The sequence below is a fragment of the Hydra vulgaris genome, chromosome 09 (assembly GCF_038396675.1).
Source record: "Hydra vulgaris chromosome 09, alternate assembly HydraT2T_AEP".
NCBI lineage: Eukaryota > Metazoa > Cnidaria > Hydrozoa > Anthoathecata > Hydridae > Hydra > Hydra vulgaris.
In genome coordinates, this window is record NC_088928.1 from 30438104 (window position 1) to 30457510 (window position 19407).

Consider the following 19407-nt stretch of genomic DNA (forward strand, 5'->3'; position numbering starts at 1 on the left):
AAAATAGCAGAATCAAAATCTGTAGCTGCTACATTACCTCCCTACAAATCTGCGAGCACTCTTGGAAAAGCTGTTAAGAGAGCCGAGTCAGCACTACCAAAATCACCCAGAAAGAGGGCTAAAGTTGTACAAAAACTTTTAATAAAAACGAATGAAATCCCTAGCCCAGAAAAAATACTTAGTGAAAATGCATTAGATGCTATAACTGTAAAATTGGTTCTTGATTTTTACCAGCGTGATGATATAACCCGTCAAGCACCTGGTAAAAGAGACACCATTGTGGTGAGATTAAAGAACAAGAAAGCAACTGTACAAAAACGTCATTTGTATATGAATGTTAATGAAGCTTATGCTGTTTTTAAATGTGATTATCCTAAAGAATCAGTTGAAAATTCAAAGTTTGCTAGTTTACGCCCACTACATGTGCTTTTGTCTAGTTCAATGTTAAGAAATATTTGTTGTTGTCAACGACATCAAAATATAATCCTTATCCTAGAAACCCGGCACAAGATTGATTCAAATTTTTGATTGTATTCACATGAATTTCCTCTAAGTATGTGATATTGAAATAATTGTATGTGATAGTGAAAAAGATATTTGTTATAATAATGTGTGTACAACATGCAAAGATGCTACAAAGTTTCATAATCTATATGAAATTGACAAAAATAAATGCATTACATGGTACCAATCGGAAAAAGTTGCAGATAATAATGGAAAAGAATATATTAAAAAAATTGAAAAAAAGGGAAGAGTTAATGATCTTTACAGCACCTTTTCAAAGTCTTTAACTTCATTTCTTTGGCATTATTTTATTACACAGAAACAATCAAAGACATATCGTGATCATAAGGTCCAACTTCAAAGTAATCCAGATACAGCCGTTCTTCAAATGGATTTTACTGAAAGTTTTCCAACTTTGTGGCAAGATGAAGCGCAGTCAGCACATTGGCACAAGAAGTAATTTACTGTGTTTACTGCTGTATTTTGGTACCGAAATTCATGCTCATCAGCTGTTATAGTTTCAGATGATTTAAGCCATTCCGAAGAATCTATTCTTGTATTTGTTCATAATTTATTATCTAACCATATTGAATAAGGTATTAAAATACTACAGATTTAGACAGACGAGCCGAGTCATCAATTTTAAATTATTTTATTGCATCAGCAATACCCTGGTTGGAAGAACAGCATGAATTAAAATTAATCTGGAACTTTTTTTCTGCTTCACATGGGAAAGGAGCGGTAGATGCTATTGGTGGGACCGTTAGAAGAATAGCAACGCAAAAAATAATCTAGAGAAAATTTATAATAACTGATGCCATATCTTTTCAGTAAGCGTTTAAAAAGGAGACTAATTTCAAAGTCTGTTTTGTTTCTATGGAAGATACTATAAATGAAATGAAAAAATTTAAAATTGATAAGTTATTTACAAAAGCACCAGCAAAACCAGGAGTATTTGCAGCGGACCTAATTCAAAACAATAATTGGAAAATAGAAATGCGACCTTATTCAAGTGCCAAGTATTTAGTGAAACAACTTACGTCTTCAGATAAAATCACCGAAAAACTTTAAAACGTTGTATATATGACAGCAATATAATATGGACGCGATTTGACACTGTATAGTATGGGCATGTTCTGAAAATTACTATGTAAGAACTATTTTTATAAAGATGTAATTATATATTTGTCTAATACCTATCTATTAAGTCTTAAGTTTATTGAAAACAGCCCATTAACCTGGTTTATAATTACCCAAATGTGTCTGATCACGCTGTGACACTGACCACTAGTTAATAAAAGGTGCGCTTGTTTGAATTTGAAATTTAACTTAAAAAATGTAATTTAGCTATAAAACTTGTAAGAGTAATGTCAAAACTTTTTGTCTAATGCCAAGTTAATAATTCAGTTCATCTATGTTAGTTGAATTGCGGTGTTGATCTAAAAACTAAAATATAATGAGAAAATTTTGGTCACGCTGTGACGTTTATATTTTCTTTCATGAATGAGAGGCTAATATATCCACCCAAATTTTTTTTCTTGTTTTTTGCAGCACCTATCATGAGGTAACTAAATAGCAAAAAAAATTATTTTAATATCTATTTTAATATTAAAATATTAAAGGCTTAAGACAAAAAAAAAGACGGTTGTCGCGCTGTGACGGTCATGGAATTGCTCAAAAGCAGGTGAATAAGTGATTTTATTGGGTTCGGTGTCGTTAAAGCGAAAAACGTTAGAACAAAACCTCAAAGCTCAAAAAACAAACAAAAAGTTTTCTTTCTATAACCATAACAATATTTGTAAGATTAAAATTATAAAAATGAAACTAAAACAGGGAATAAACAACAAATAAGGACACTTTAATGTATTTAAAAAATGAAACAGTAAGTATAGATTAAGTAGTTGTATTTTTTAAATTAAAACTCATGGGACGGACAGTTGCAGGTTTTTATAAGTAATGCTGCTAAATGGTTCTACCCGACCTTGAGGTGGATGCATTACTTCTGGATATATATAAATAAGAAAAATGTTTCTGTACCTAGTATTGAATGAAAAATTTGTGTTTAAATATATAATTGTAGTTTCCAAATCAATGTTGCTCGTCTTATTAATTTTAAAGATAAATTTACTCATGCCAAGCTTCTCTTATTTGAAATGAAAATTGATATATATCAACTAAATGTTTTTAATATTTTTTGTTTTATGTACAAATGTAAAACTAACTCCAACCCAGTTTCTTTCCATAATTTATATACCTTAAAAGATAAAAATAAATACGACTTAAGAAATGATAATTTAATTCGTCAACCATTTTTTCAAACTACTTTTGGAAAATCAAGCATTTCATTTCGTGGAGCTTCTTTTTGGAATAAAATAGTTTTAAAACATTTTGATTTTTCTTTGGAATGGAGTTATCTCTCATTCAAAAAAAAGCTTCAGGAAATCATTTTTTTATTGAATAATTTACTTTTTTATTTTTTATGCAGTTATGTAACTTAATATTTATATGAACGCACTTAAATTTTTCTTGGGCTTTATACACTTGACCATGTATGTTTGGGTTTGATTTTTATGAGATTTTTAAATTTACGAGCGGTTCTCGATGAAGACTTGATGGTCTTCTGCGAGTGTCCGCTTTCTTTTTATTTATTAAATCAAATACTTGTACATTTTTTGTTTATTTATAATTTCTAGTTGTAAAAGGATTTTTTAATCTTAACGATTTAATTAATTAAACGTGTATAACGACTTTTATACTTTGTATAAATTTTAAGTTTCAAGTTCTTCATCAGCGGTTCTCTGTGATAAGACCTAATGGTCTTCTTTGAGTATCCGCTTTCTTTCTTTATTTTTATTTATTTATTGTTACGATAACTTCACTTGTAATTTTCTCTCTTGTATATTTGTATTTGTATCTTAAACATTATAATAAAGAACAAAAAAATAATAATGATAATAATAATTGTTATCGGACAACGTGATATGCCATTTGTAGTAATAGATGGATTATTATTCTGTTAAACATCGTCTATCGTTAATGATATATTTTGCAGTAAATCAATAGGTTCATACTTAAACGCTTTTGAAGTGCTAAGAAAATTTAATGATATTTTGATATCTACACATATACATATCTAAACATACACACACATTTACATGTCTACACATACATAAATACACACATTTACATGTCTACACATACATAAATACAAAGATACAAGTACACTACATGTACACGTACATGTACACAAAAACACATGTACATACATATGCAAGTACACATTGATATATACGTATATATATATAAATAAATGTATACATACAAACATATACATAAATATATATAAATCTCCACACTCACGTAGTTATTTTTTTTTTATTTATTATATATATATATATATATTGTTTTAAATTTATTTTTATAATGTTATTATTTTTTTTTTTTTCCATATTATTTTTCGTTTTACAACTTTAATATAAGTTAATAAATAATCATATTATAATAACAAGAACTGTTTAGCATGACATAAGTTTTAAAAACAAAATAAGAAAATGTGCAAAGAAAAAATATTGAAAATATCTAGAACAAATATTAAAGAAAAATATCAAGAAATAACCAAATATTTAGAGAATAACAAAATAGCAGACAAATACCAAGAACAAAATCTCGTAAGTATATATTAAATAAAACTTGTTAAGTTTACCTAAAAATACTTTCTAAAATACAATTTTCATATAAACATAAGATGAGATTCCGATATACGATTAAATGTTATATAATGTATGTATTAAGTATTCATTTGACAAAAAACCGTTAAAAATATAAAAATGTGTTTTCGATAGATATAATGATTTCTTTTAGTTTTTTTTTTGAATAAAGGGTAATTCCAATCGAAGGAAAAATCAATGTTTTTCAAAACTATTCTCTTCCAAATAATAGCTCTTCGAAATAAAATACTTGACTTTCCAAAATTAGCTTGAAAAAAAGGTTGTTGAATTAAATATCATTTCTTAAGTTGCATTTACTTTTATCCTTTAAGGTATATAGATAATGAAATGAAGATGCGTTAGTTTTACATTTGTACATAAAAAGATATTAAAAATATTCAGCTAATAAATTTAAAGAATTTTCATTTCAAATAAGAAACCTTTCAATTCCTATTGGGTTGTCCGATAAGTTCTTGCCGTTTTTTTGATTTTTGATTTCTTGATTTTTATTAATTTTGCTCAATACATGCGGCACCCAAGCTCCGAGTTTTTGAATCTTTCCCATTGAGTGGAGATGTTCTGCTACTGTTGATTTATTGGATTGTATACGGTCTGCCAATTCTCTGGTTGTTTGAAGCGCGTCTTCGTGCAGAAGTTGATTCAAACGCTCTTCATCAAACTCACTTGGTCGCCCAGAACGAGATGCATCCTTGAGGTCGAAATTGCCACTTTTAAACTTTGCAAACCAATATCGAGCAGTTCTTTCAGCTATGGCACCCTTTCCGGATACGGCACAAATCTCTCTAACATCTTCCGTGGCTTTGGCACCTCGGTTAAACGCAAAAAGAAGGTGGTGTCGAAAATGCTCGTTTTGTTGACTTGACACTCCACTTAAATGCTCTGAAAATTAACAAAAATGAATCAAAACAAAAAAACCAAATAGACTTTCTTGTAGAGCGAAAAATTCTCTTTCGAATAACACAAAATATTACTAAAACATTTCATTTCGATCGCAAATTTTTTAATTTAAAAAAACGGCAAGAACTTATCGGACAACTTAGTGTCTTTTGAACACTTTTTATTTTTAAAGGGTGCTTATGATTAGCAAATATATATATATATATATATATATATATATATATATATATATATATATATATATATATATATATATATATGCATATTAATATATATAAATATATTCATATATATTTATATATATATATATATATATATATATATATATATATGTATATATATATATATTCATATACATATATATATTCATATATATATATATATTCATATATATATATATATTCATATATATATATATATATATATATTCATATATATATATATTCATATATATGCTTTTTTTTTTTACAGAAATATTTTATATTTTATTGACAGAAAAAGTCAACATTTAAGTTTTTACTCCTACTTCTATGAGGTGGGATGGGGAGGGTTAAAAAAAAACCCTCTGGCACCTTTTTTTTTATTTACACGTATGTATTTGTTGTTCGTTAATCTTTCTTCAAATCTGATTCATTAACAGCAATCAATTTCCGGTCATCCGAAGTAATAATATCGTATGTTGCAATATTTATTATTCAATTCTAATTTTCTGACTCAATACTAATTTTTTGAACTGAAAAAGATTCATATGCAAACGCTTGTTACCAGGATGATGATAAAATTGTAATATCTACAAAGTATAACAAAAGATTAACTTTTTTGAACAAAATTGCTGGTATAGTGGATTAAAATGACTGTCCGGCAACGACAAAATCGGTTTGAGCCGATTTGTGAATAGTAGCAGTGCAATAATGACTGCACTTTATCATATATATTTTGGTATAATTACTTTTTTCAAGTACCTTATTAACTTAACAATTAACATTTCCATTGAAGTTATGCATACCAAATTAAACGATGCTGAAAATAACACAACCAAGAAAATGCATGCATCAAGTTTTATTCAATATTGAGTATTTAATTTTTAGTAAATGGAGTGGACACTTTTTTTATCGGGAGGTATTTAAGGTGCTCCAAGAAGTCCAAACGGGCTTATTACAGAGCACTATGGAAGAGTATTTAACTCGGAAGTTCACTCCTCGCCTTCCTTGCCAATGTTTCTTATTTGACAAGACCCGACATTAAATCTCGGACCTTTCGGTTCTGAGCCGAAACTCTAACCACTGGAACACCTGCGTAACGGTCAAAGCTTATCAAGTTGAGGAAGAAATAACTACAGTGCTTTCTTAATTTAAATGCCAAAAACTTTTAGTAGAATTGCTTTAAAAATTAAATGCTTTCAATTCCGCTCAAGTAGAATTATTAGCTAAGTCTGATACATTCTGTTTGTATATTTTACAACTGTGTATATTTTAAAAGTATACAGCTATTTATAGACTATAACTGCTTATAACTGTAACGCTTGTAAAATATTTACATTATAAATAGAAAAAAAAAGTTTATAATTATCTTAATTACAATAAATTCGGTTTCAAAAAAGATAATTCAACTGAGCATGTTGTTCAATTTAATTTTAAATTAAAATCTCTTAATCGTTTGATAAATCTCAAAACAAATTAATTATTTCTACTGACCTTTCAAAAACATTTGATACGGTTGATCTTAATATTTTAATACAAAAAAATTAACACCACGGTATAAACAGTAAAGTTGTAACATGGTTTGATAGCTGTTTAATTTCTAACTTATTAAATAACCTGAACAGAGCATCTAACCTGATGAGTATAATGTTTAAAGATGACACTAAAATGTAATTTAATACTACCTGCTCCAAATCCTGTTGTCTTGTAGGACTTGCTTTTCTAGGAAAAGATCAGGAGAAATAAACGCTGACTTAAAATACTCCTGCTTTGGGGCTCTTGAGTGAGTAGACTAGAGATAGTGTCTCCATAAAAATACCCATCTTGTAGAACTCCACCTTCTACCTTCTTATGAGAACAAGGCAGGTATAGGAGGCCTGTCTGTAGGATGTCTCCTAGTCAAAGATTTTAGGGGTAAGCAGAAAAAGTCTGTTGACCTTACACTCCTCCTTCATCTATTAAACTGGTGTAAATGTTACATTGTTTCCTGCCAAGAATAATAAAATGCTATATCTTCCTAAGTCTACTTGTAGATTTTTGATTGTGCCTCCTTAATAGTGACACTGTAACTCTTCATGTTTTCTTTTAATGAGGGTACAATTCTAAAACTTAGTTTAATGGATCTGAAGCCGGCTTTTTAAAACTCTGAGGAAATTATTAGAGAAGCTGATTCCATCGACAGCTGTAAAACATCAGAGTATTAACAGCGCTATGTTGCAAATGGATAGTATCCCTGTTAGTGCTTTTGGTGTGCATTTTCAAGGCTACATAAAAAGCCCTTCGTTTTTTGGGTTTATTAGCAGGAATGAAGCAACTGCATTGATCTTTGCTTGGAGTGCCATGCTCAATGTTTGATTGAATCAAGTTTTTCAACTTAAAACATGACCAAAGTATCCAAAAATATTAAACATTAAAAGCCATATTTCAATCTATCTTTTACAAATATTCTTTTAATCATTCTTCTGACAATTTTAATCACTAAAATTACTCTTTGATTTGTCTGACACTAGCTTGTGTTCAGTTTCTTTTTGTTCTTCTTAGTATATTCCTAAACTCCTGTCATAGTCTTACAAAACCGGTCTCCAGAACTCACTTTAATTCTATCTAAACTATTTCAAAAGTGCTTTAATCAATATTGTTTTCCTGCCTACTGGAAAATGGTATCCGTGGTTTCAATTTTTATAAACTCTGGAGAATACTTTGACTCCTTAAACTATCGTCAGACCAGTCTTCTCCCTATTACTAACAAGGTCTTTGAGTCTTTAATCATCAAATTTTTAACATCTTATTTTGAGTCAAATAACTTTCCTCTGACAATCAACACAGTTTTGATCTTTTTGTTCAAAAGCTTAATTACTAATTGCTGTAAATAAAAGCTTCTACCGTGCAATAGAGGAGGCAGTGAGGCAAAGACTTTGCCTCTTGACATTTCAAAATTTTGGAATGTTGGTATTCTTACTACTGATCTTACATGGGAACCATGGAACCATGGGAACCATATGAATAATTGATTGCAATGTTAGCATCTGCTAAGATTCTCTTTATCATGCTAGATCTGATGGCGATCAAAAAATAATACCGATTGTGTATTAATACTATATTTGAAGATCTTTTTTAACCGTTTACATAAAGTTAATTGACTTACTTTTAATTCATTATAAAATATATATTAATTATGAAATATTTAATTTATTTACACTAACTAGTAAACCGTTAAATAAATAATGGTTCTTTTTTATCGTGGAACGGAATACGTTCCACGATTAAAAAGAATGCTTGCTATTACACCTTATTCCATTCTTTACCTTTGCAAATCTCTTACTCCTCCCTGTATGGAACACTATCGTCATATTTGGGCTTTTAATGATGCTCCTTTTCTTCTTGACAAAGTCCAAAATGTAGTTGGACTTATTCTATCCGCCATGCTTGAGCCACTGCCCCATCATTGTAACGATCTTATTCTCGTTTCAGCACTTTCTTTTATACTCTTTTATTTGTCTAAATTTTTTCATCATCGTTCATCAGTAGAACAAATTTAATCAATTTTATATCTATTGCGCACCTTACTTTCAAAATAAAATAGTTGTTGCCCAATTTTGATCCTTCTGTTCGTTTTCCTGTTTTAAAAAATAAATTAAGAAGTTTCGTTCTTGCTATAACATTTTTAGTTGATATTATTTAAAACTTTGTTCTCATCTTTTTAAATTTTTTGAAATTTAATTTTATATGTTTTTTTTCAGTTTTATAATACGATTTATTGTAATTTTATATTTTCTTACACATTTTGATTTTAAACTTGGTAAAGATTCTGATAATGAGATCATTATAATTCATCATAAAAGCCTCTAACAAAAAAAAGTCTGACAATGTAACATTATTACAAGGCCTCAAATTTAGGTGGCACCTGGGTCTCATGTTGTTCAGGAGAGACACTGAACAAACCTGTATATATATATATATATATATATATATATATATATATATATATATATATATATATATATATATATATATATATATATATATATATATATATATATATATATATATACAGTGATGGGCACAAACTTTTATATTATAGTTTAACTAAACTACTAACTAGAACTAAAAAAAAGTAGTTAAACTTTTAGTTACAAACTTTTTATAAAAAGTAGTTAACTTAAACTAATTAGAAATAGTTAACTAAAATTCAACTTTTTTGCGCACGAACCAATTTATTTCAAAAATTAAAAAAAGCGTTTGATCAGTAGTGACTGATCGCGTTTGATCAGTCACTACTGATCAAACGCGATCTTAGAAACAGTAAGTGGTCCAAGGTTTCATCAGCCTATTTGCATCTGCGAGATGTCAGCACTTGCGCCGCAGCACTGAATAAGCGCTCAACTGAGGCTGAGCTAGGTAATGTGAAATTGCTTTTTTTGAATGCTTCAGCAACTATTGGAAATGCTAGCAGACTGCCAACTTCATCTGACTTCGACGACAGGTAACGAGTAACTTGATCATGAGCAAAACCTTCAGATGTTGAATGTATGTTTCTAATAAAGCCATACAGATCATCATCATCATTCCCTGATGTTGTTTCATCAGCACTTGATCTTGATGCAGCTGACATTGAACCAGACGTTGCGATACTGCTGTTGAACGGCAACACATACGAAACCAATAATTGTCTGTGTTCTAATCTCTCATTATCGGGAAGATAATGAGAGATTAGAACACAGACAATTAAAATAGTAATTACAGAATCCTTGGAGTCCTTGGTCAGGTGAGTGGTGCATAGAAATAGAACGATTTATTTGGCGATATATAAAAAATTGAGTTAATAAAAATTTAGTTAAACTTTTTCAACTAAACTAGGAAAAAAGTTAGTTAAACTAAAAGTTTAACTTAAATAAAAAAATTTAGTTTAACTATTGCATTTAACTAAAAAAAAGTAGTTTAACTAAAAGTTAACTAAAAAATTAGTTAACTATGCCCATCAGTGTATATATATATATATATATATATATATATATATATATATATATATATATATATATATATATATATATATATATATATATATATATATATATATATATATATATATATATGTATATATATATATATATATATATATATATATATATATATATATATATATATATATATATATATATATATATATATATATATATATATATACAGTACTGCAAATAAGTTTTAGACCACTTGTATAATTAGACGTATTTACAATTTTTTTCCTATGTAATTTTTTTAAAGCGTACTTAAGTTTAATAATATATAAGAAAAGTTGAGAGAACATATTATTTTGAATAAATAAACAAAATTGATAAGGAAACATGAGGGATTCGTTTGTTTATTTATTAAAACGATGTGTTATAACAACTACATCCAAAACAGGATATTCGAAGAATGTTGTTACAGAAATCAGAGAAACTGGCTCCCTTGAAGATAGAAAGAAAAGTGGTAGACCTCCTAAGCTAAAAAAAGATGACAATAAATATTTAAAAACCCTACCTTTAAGAAATACAAAAAAAGCATCAACCGAGCTGGCAAAAGACATTAACGCAGCAACTAGGAAAAATGTCAGCTCTTCTTTTATTCGATGGCACTTACTTAAATCGGGATTAAGAGGGTGTGTTGCAATTCGAAAACCATTATTACGGTGTGGCAATAAAGAAAAACGACTTAAATATGCAAAACAACACAAAGATTGGGCTCAGGAAATGTTTAATCGGGTTCTGTACAAAATTATTTAAATGAAAAGGCAAAGGAAGGAGTACTGGAATTGATGACCTGGCCTCCCCAGAGTCCAGTTTTAAATATAATTGAGCATTATATATTTGGGATTACCTGAACAGAAAGAAGGTCAAACATGCTCCTCGAAATGCTGAAGAATGTTTTGAAGTACTTCAAAGAGAATGGCACAACATACCCCAGGATATTATAACTAACTTGTATGAATCTATTCCACGGCGAAAATTGGCTGGGATTGAGGCAAAAGGAGGACATAGTAGATATTAGGAGTTTTTCATGACATTAAAAAGTTTGTAATTGTTCCATATTTTGTGTAAAATACATGTGTTTTATTAAGTTTATAGTTTAGAACTACAAACTTAAATATTAGAGAAAAATTCTCCGGGATATTTTGAAAAAATGTAAGTGGTTTATAACTTATTCACAGTGCTGTATATATATATATATATTATATATATATATATATATATATATATATATATATATATATATATATATATATATATATATATATATATATATATATATATATATATATATATAATAAAATATTAGAAAAAACAACTTTTAATGGAACTTAAAGTTTCATGCCTATCGGCAATCATCAGCCATGAAGTACCGCCGATGATGATTGCCGATTGGCATGAAACTTTAAGTTCCATTAAAAGTTGTTTTTTCTAATATTTAATTATGAAACGCTCTGTTTTTGAAAAAATATATATTTTCTTAAATATTGAGCACTTTACAACAATCAAGAGTTTAGTATTTTTATTACTAAACCATACAACAGCAATATATATATATATATATATATATATATATATATATATATATATATATATATATATATATATATATATATATATATATATATATATATATATATATATATATATATATATATATATATATATATATATATATATATATATATATATATATATATATATATATATATATATATATATATATATATATATATATATATATATATATATATATATATATATATATATATATTGTAAAAACACACTATCCATTTGAAATGGTGTGAAAGCATATTTTGTTAAGTATCAATGAATACTTGGATAGTGTTAAGGCGAAGTGGACTAACCGTAATAATCGAAATTGTTCAGAAGACGGCTTTTTTAATTAAATATAAATGAAATTTAATGAAAAAAATTATGAAATAAATAAGTTTTAACAATAATCTATGTTGTTGATGGGTTCATCCATTTGGTTATAAATAAATCATAGTCTTATTAATGCAGAAACACAATAGTAATAAAAACCGAAAGTTGAAAGTTTAATCCACTCAGCCTTTACACCATCCACTTCGAATATTTTGTGCACCTTTTTTATAGGTCTTTCCCCCGCTTTTAAATCATACATAAACCTATAACCCTTATTGTCGTGGACCTTCGTTTAAATAGTTGGTACAAGTTTTATTATCTTAAAAAAAAAACGCAAACGCATGCGTTTTTGAAAAGACAAAAATAATTTTTTTTTTTTGATAAATTAAATTCCATGAAAATATCTAAATTGAGAAGTAAATACTGCCGGGATTAAGTCTCTGCAGTTTTTCGGAAAGTTTGTAAATGAAGACTATTATTTTTATAGCTTTTATAGCTCATCATTTGCAACCATATGTTTATTATTAAAGTTTATTTATTATTAAATTGAAATGTTGCGAAGAGATCAACGTTATCAAATCAAAAATGGTATAATTTTAGTTATATATCTAATATGTGTTTTTTTTTAATTTTGAAAACCGACAAAAAATTACTCAATAATATGTAATAATAACAATAATGAAAAATAAAATTTTACTTTAAAGCATATGTCTTTATTTATTTACTAAAGCCATGTTAGATGCAAGTCATGGAAAAGTTTCAATAGAAGATTTCGAGCTTCTTAAAGTTCTTGGAACTGGAGGTAAGTTATTTTAATAACTTATAAACATATGTATGTGTATATATATATATATATATATATATATATATATATATATATATATATATATATATATATATATATATATATATATACATACACATTATATATATATATATATATATATATATATATATATATATATACACATTATATATATATATATATATATATATATATATATATATATATATATATATATATATATATATATATATATATATGAATATATATTTTTGCTGATAATACACTTATTTGCTGATGATTCAAGTTTAACTCCAGTCTTGACAAAAGTGTCATCAATTTTTGATCACATAGAACAAGAGCTGGTCTTATATATATGGTCTCTCTTCTGTGACAGATCGAAGCTTGTAAATTTCAACTTAAGCCACTTGCAGTGGTTGGGGCAAAATGAGTTATTTACTGCTAACAATTATCACAATATTGTTGAATTTTCTATTTTGATGACTCTTACTGAGTTCTCTACTTTGCATCTTCTCAGATTATTTTCCGCTAAAAGTAACCAAATATATATTATCAATTGCAAAGTTAGCTTTTATTAAGGTTGTCTTTCTTTATAATGTTTACTATTTCCTGATTCCTACTTCTACCTCCTTCCTGATTCCATCATTTACTCTCTCAACACAATCATGCATTCGTCTCCAAATGTATACAGTCATTTATGATCTCATACTAAAATAGATCTTTGAGGCGGGTTTATTACGTTAATTATTAGTTTGGGCATTGATAAATCCATTTATTGAAGCAAAAATTATTTTCTCTTGTTATTATATTAATAAAATATTGATTTATCAAAAATTAAAAATACTTACTTTAAATGATTACTAATTAAAAAATCACAAACCAATTAATAAAATTTATTGATCCACAAGTCAAGGTTTAAAAATGATTTTAAATCTTTTCAGCATGCCTAAATACTGAATCCTCTATAGTTGTTTTAGTATGATATAATCAGTGACATTTAGCAGACTATCAGGAATAAATACATATTATTTACATAGTGTAGGAATTATTTATATAGTGCACACACACACATGAATATGTATATATATTAGGTTGTACTAAAAAACAATATATTTGAAAAATATATGCTGCCAACCCCTTAATGTGTTCTGTATGGTAAAAAACTGGGTTGAAAAATATTTTAAAGGGTCTTTCAAGACCCTTGAACATATAACAAGCAATTTCCTAATATTATTAAAAAAAAGTTCTCTAAAAGTCTATTCATGTGGGTCCATAATGAAGGGAAATGATAATTATATTATAAAAAACTTTTGAAAAAAATGAATTTGAATTGAAAAAAAACAAACTTAAAAAATTAATAAAAATGCACTTTTTTTCATTTTTAGTTAATAAACTTTATTTTTTATGCTGTTAAGCCTTTACATATTTATTTTTATATGCTATAGTTATCATTTTTTAAATTTTCAACATCGATTAATACCATCACTCAGGAAAATCAACTTTGAGAATTGTCTAAAAGCTCTCGACTTGACTGCCTTGACAAAAAGAAGACATAATTCAGCTTTTTAAATACTTCAATAGTTAAAAGCTCTCGACTTGACTGCCTTGACAAAAAGAAGACATAATTCAGCTTTTTAAATTCTTTAATAGTTTTAATCAAATCAATCAAAAAAATTAGTTTTCAACAAACTCAAACACTGCTCTAAATATGTCAAAGAAATCATTAAGCAAGCATATTGTATAAAACTTTTTATTTAATGGATCAGCCAATCTATGGAATAGCTTTCCAAGGGAGTTGGTTAACACACAAAAAGTTAACAAAGGAAAGTTAAGGAATTATTCATTTAAAAGTTTAAATATCTTCAATTAGAAATTAATTATTTAAAAATAAAAATAATAATAAAAAAAAATGTATTTTACAATGCTGACTTATTTTAAAATGTATTTTAAAAAGTCTTTTGTGTGATTTTCTTTGTGATGGCCCTTGGGTAAAAATCTTTTGTCTTCCTGTCGACAAATGTGCTTCTTACATAACCTCGTGGATTCAGGCTAGCATGGAATCTTTTTTTCTTTCTCACTGATTCCAGGTCAAGCCTCACTCTTCTCCATGGTTTTCCTCACATTGTGCTGCTGCGATTGCCAATCAAAACCGTTACTTCCACATTTATCAGTAAAACAATTCTCCAGAAAACAGATGTCTGTTTATTACTGCTAGAAACAATTGTAAAAAGGTTTTGTCTAACACCAAAGCCCGCTATTCTCAGGTCATGAAATCTTGTATCTCATTACAAAAATTAGGCTCTCGTGACTTCTGGAGAATCTTTAATAGTATTAATAATAAGGGAAAATCTTTAATTCCACCTCTCTTGTATGGTTCAGTCTTTGTCACCTCACCTAAAGATAAAGCTGAATTGTTTGCTAAAAACTTTTCATCAATATCATCTCTAGATTCCACTAGTTGCGTTCTACCTGATATTGCCAACAAACAGGTTGATCATTGCTTGACATTCGTATCACTCCAGCTTCTGTATCTAAAGTGATTTCTGTTTTGACACTTCAACAGCTTGTGGCCCGGACAACATACCTGTTATTGTCTTGCAGAAGTATTCTCCGGAGCTGTCGTCTATACTTTCAAAACTATTGCTTATCAGAAAACAAGTGCTTATCAGAGTCTTGTTTTCCAGCCTGCTGGAAAGTGGTATCTATTATCCCTATCTTCAAAAATTCTGGAGAGCGATCTGATTTGTCTAACTACCGTCCCATTAGTCTTCTTCCTATAAAAAGCAAGGTTTTTGAGTCTTTAATTAACTAACACTTAGTTTCTCATCTTGAATCTAATAATTTACTTTCTGACCATCAATATGAGTTTCGATCTGGCAACATCTTTAAGATTATCAAGTCCTTCCTTTCCAATCGTAGTATAAAAGTTGTCCTTGATGGACAACTTTTATACTACTTTGATGGACAACTTTTATAATATTTTAATGGACAACTTATCAACTACTTTGATGAACTTTTATACTACCTTGATGGACGACTTTTATACTTTTATACTCTTCTTCTTATTCTGTAACTTCAGGGGTTCCTCAAGGTTCTATCCTTGGCCCTTTAGTCTTTTTAATTTACATTAACGATCTTCCAGATATTCTCACATCTAAGGTGGCATTGTTTGTTGATGATACTACCATTTATTCTTGTCATGATAAGAAGCCAACACTCTCTGATTGCTTGGACGGGGCATTTGAGCTTGAAAAGGATCTCACCTCTGCTACAGCATGAGGCTCACAGTGGCTGGTGAACTTCAATACAGATAAAATTCAATTTTATTCAGCCAATCGTTATTGCAATAATTTAGATCTTCCTATATTAATGAATGGTAATGTACTCGATGAGTCATTCACCCTTCATCTTCTAGGATTAATTCTTACTTCTGATCTTTCTTGGAAACCATATATCAAATCTGTTGCAAAATTAGCATCTGCTAAGGTTGCATCTCTTTATTAAGCTCGACACTTTCTTACTTTGGATTCTATTGTCTATCTCTATAAATCTCAAATCTAGCCTTGTATGGAACACTGTTGCCATATCTGGGGCGAATCTTCTAATGATGCCCTTTTCCTTTTTTAGACAAGGTACAAAAGCGCATTGTAAACATAGTTGGATCTGCTCTTGCAGCCAACCTCCAACCATTATTACATCGTCATAATGTTGCTTCTTTTTCTCTTTTCTACAAATACTATAATGAGCACTGCTTTTAAGAGCTAGTGTCTCTTTTGCCATCTAATAAAATTCATTCTTGTGTTACTCGTCATTCAATTAAGTCTCATCCTTTTTCTGTGACTGTTCCTAAGTGCTCCAAAAACTTTTATTTGTCTAGATTTTTTCTTCGAACATCAGTTCTTTGGAATTTGCTTCCTTCATCTTGCTTTCCTGATTCATATAATTTGCAATCCTTTAAGATGTCTGTCAATCGTTATCTTGCTCTGCAATCTTCATCTTTTCTCTTCCAGTAACTTTCAACTTTAATTAGTGGTTGCTTGCAACCTTGATGGAAGCGAAGATGTTTTTTAAAAAAAAAAAAAAAAGGTTAGTTTTTTTGTTTTGTTTTAAAATAACTATAAAAAGTTTAAATTAGTTTTTATATATTTTTAAACTTCTCTGTGTTTGTTTTTTATACATTTCTGCAAAAAAGTTACGAGCATTTAAGTTATAAGAAAATATTAATTAAGATTTAAATAAGACATAAAAGTAATTATATCTTATTTAAAGATTTCTTTTATTTAAAATATTTGATCACCGCTGAATTCCTTTAGACCAGTGTTTCTCAACCTTTTTAATGCCATGCCCCACCAAAGCTCATAAAAACTTAAAATGTGCCCCATGTTACATATGAATAATTTTTAATATTATAAATTTTTCATAAGTAGCATAAATCTCCCCATTGTGTTATTTCCAAACAATTTCTTTTTTAAGTAACAAATAATTATGGTACTAAATCCGCATTCAGCTAAATATGAAGAAGGAAACCGTAATAATAGTTTTCTTGCACATTCTGTTGTGCTTGAATATTTAATTTTGGTCTCGTCAAAAAACCATGCCATCGATCCTTTTATATTATATAAAGTTTTAACTGACTTGTAATTCTGCATTTCTGCTGATTCTTTTTGGTACAGCATATTTGAAATATGAGATAAATAAACTAACAATGGCTGCATCAACCAAGTTGGAAAATTAATTTCTTTCAAATCGGAAAATCTTCCTTTTAAATCAGCTGATAAGTTTTTTAGATGCTTGACAATATTAAGTATAGTGGTATCAGTTACTTCACATTTTTGAAGCCAATGAAACTTTTCAAATTGTTTTTGGTAAACGTCTTTTTCAAATAGTTCAGTAGACGTAATAAAACCAAATATTTTTGCTTTTGTTATTCCAACTGTTTAGCGCTATGGCTTTTAAGTGAGAATTCCTCGTGCGGAATTAGTCTCTCAAGGGAATACTTTCGCAATACGTTTTCGTGCAATTCTCCAAAGGGAATCGCTTATTCCTCAATTGCTAATCGTTATTCTAAGCTAACATTTGAAATGATTGTTCAGAGGGAATTGTTTTCGTTACAATCATTACATATTTCTTTATTTTTCTATGAGGTATCTAAATTCTAAATAATTAATTAAATATATTTACAATTATATTTACTTTCCAATTATATTTATATATTGCTTTTTTATTTGTAAAATGTATTCAAAATTTGAAAACAACGATAAATTCGAACAACTGCTTTTATTTCTAGTAAGCACAGCACTGCTTTTATAAGCACAGCACTACTTTTATTTCAAATTAACTATAACACACATTGACAAAACAATACAAGCATCTGATAATTCTAGTTTTCTGAATCAAATCCTAGTTTTCCGAATCAAATCCTAGTTTTCCAAATCAAATCCTAGTTTTCCGAATTAGATTTCCAAATCCTAGTTTGCCAAAGCAAATCTAAGTTTTCCGAATGCATTCCAGCGAAAAAATTTTGCATGATGCACTTCATATTGGATGTTTTCTAGAGATTCGACTATGTGGTTAAATTTAGACTCAAAAAGTCCTTTTTTTTTTCCATTGCCCCCGAACAATCGAATTGCCCCCTGAAATTTCCTACGCCCCATGTTGGGAAACACTGTTTTGATAAGCGGTTGTTTTTAATAATTATATTGTACTTAATTGTGCTTTATTTTTCTAGTTTTAATTGATATTTTATAAAATGAAATAAAATATTAAAGTTTAAATCATAATCTTTAATGATAATAAAAATAATTCAAGATAAACATAAATATTTTTTATTGAATTACAGTTATTGAGTTTAGTGATCAAAACAGTTTTATGGTTTTTAAAAAGCTAAAAATTTAAAGGCGGAAGTATTTCTAGATATCCAATTTGTGATCACTTAATTTGAGCCCTGATATATATATATATATATATATATATATATATATATATATATATATATATAATATATATATATATATATATATATATATATATATATATATATATATATATATATATATATATATATATATATATATATGTATATATATATATATATATATATATATATATATATATATATATATATATATATATATATATATATATATATACATATCAGACTTGGACAGGAACGGCGTATGATGGCACACTGTAACTGACCACATTTATAATATTACTTTTAATAATTTGACCACAACTGTTTTGATGTTCTAATTTAAATGCAATAAATTGTTATGCTATAAATAACTTTTATTCACTGATCTTTTCTAAAGTTTTTATTATATTTTTATTAAGGCTTTGAATAAAATAAAAAATAATTTACAATGATTATTTTAAAAATA

The 19407-nt window shown here is 27.8% G+C and overlaps 1 protein-coding gene across 1 annotated transcript in view; it reads left to right on the plus strand.

Annotated features, from left to right (window-relative positions):
- Positions 1–12539: 12539 nt before the first annotated feature.
- LOC100213368 (ribosomal protein S6 kinase alpha-5) overlaps positions 12540–19407 on the plus strand; it is an 83226-nt gene continuing 76358 nt past the window's right edge. The window contains exons 1-2 of the mRNA XM_065805287.1: positions 12540–12810; positions 12953–13024. Of these exons, the coding sequence (XP_065661359.1) occupies positions 12774–12810; positions 12953–13024 (109 nt within the window). The 5' untranslated portion in view covers positions 12540–12773. The remainder of the gene's footprint in view (positions 12811–12952; positions 13025–19407) is intronic.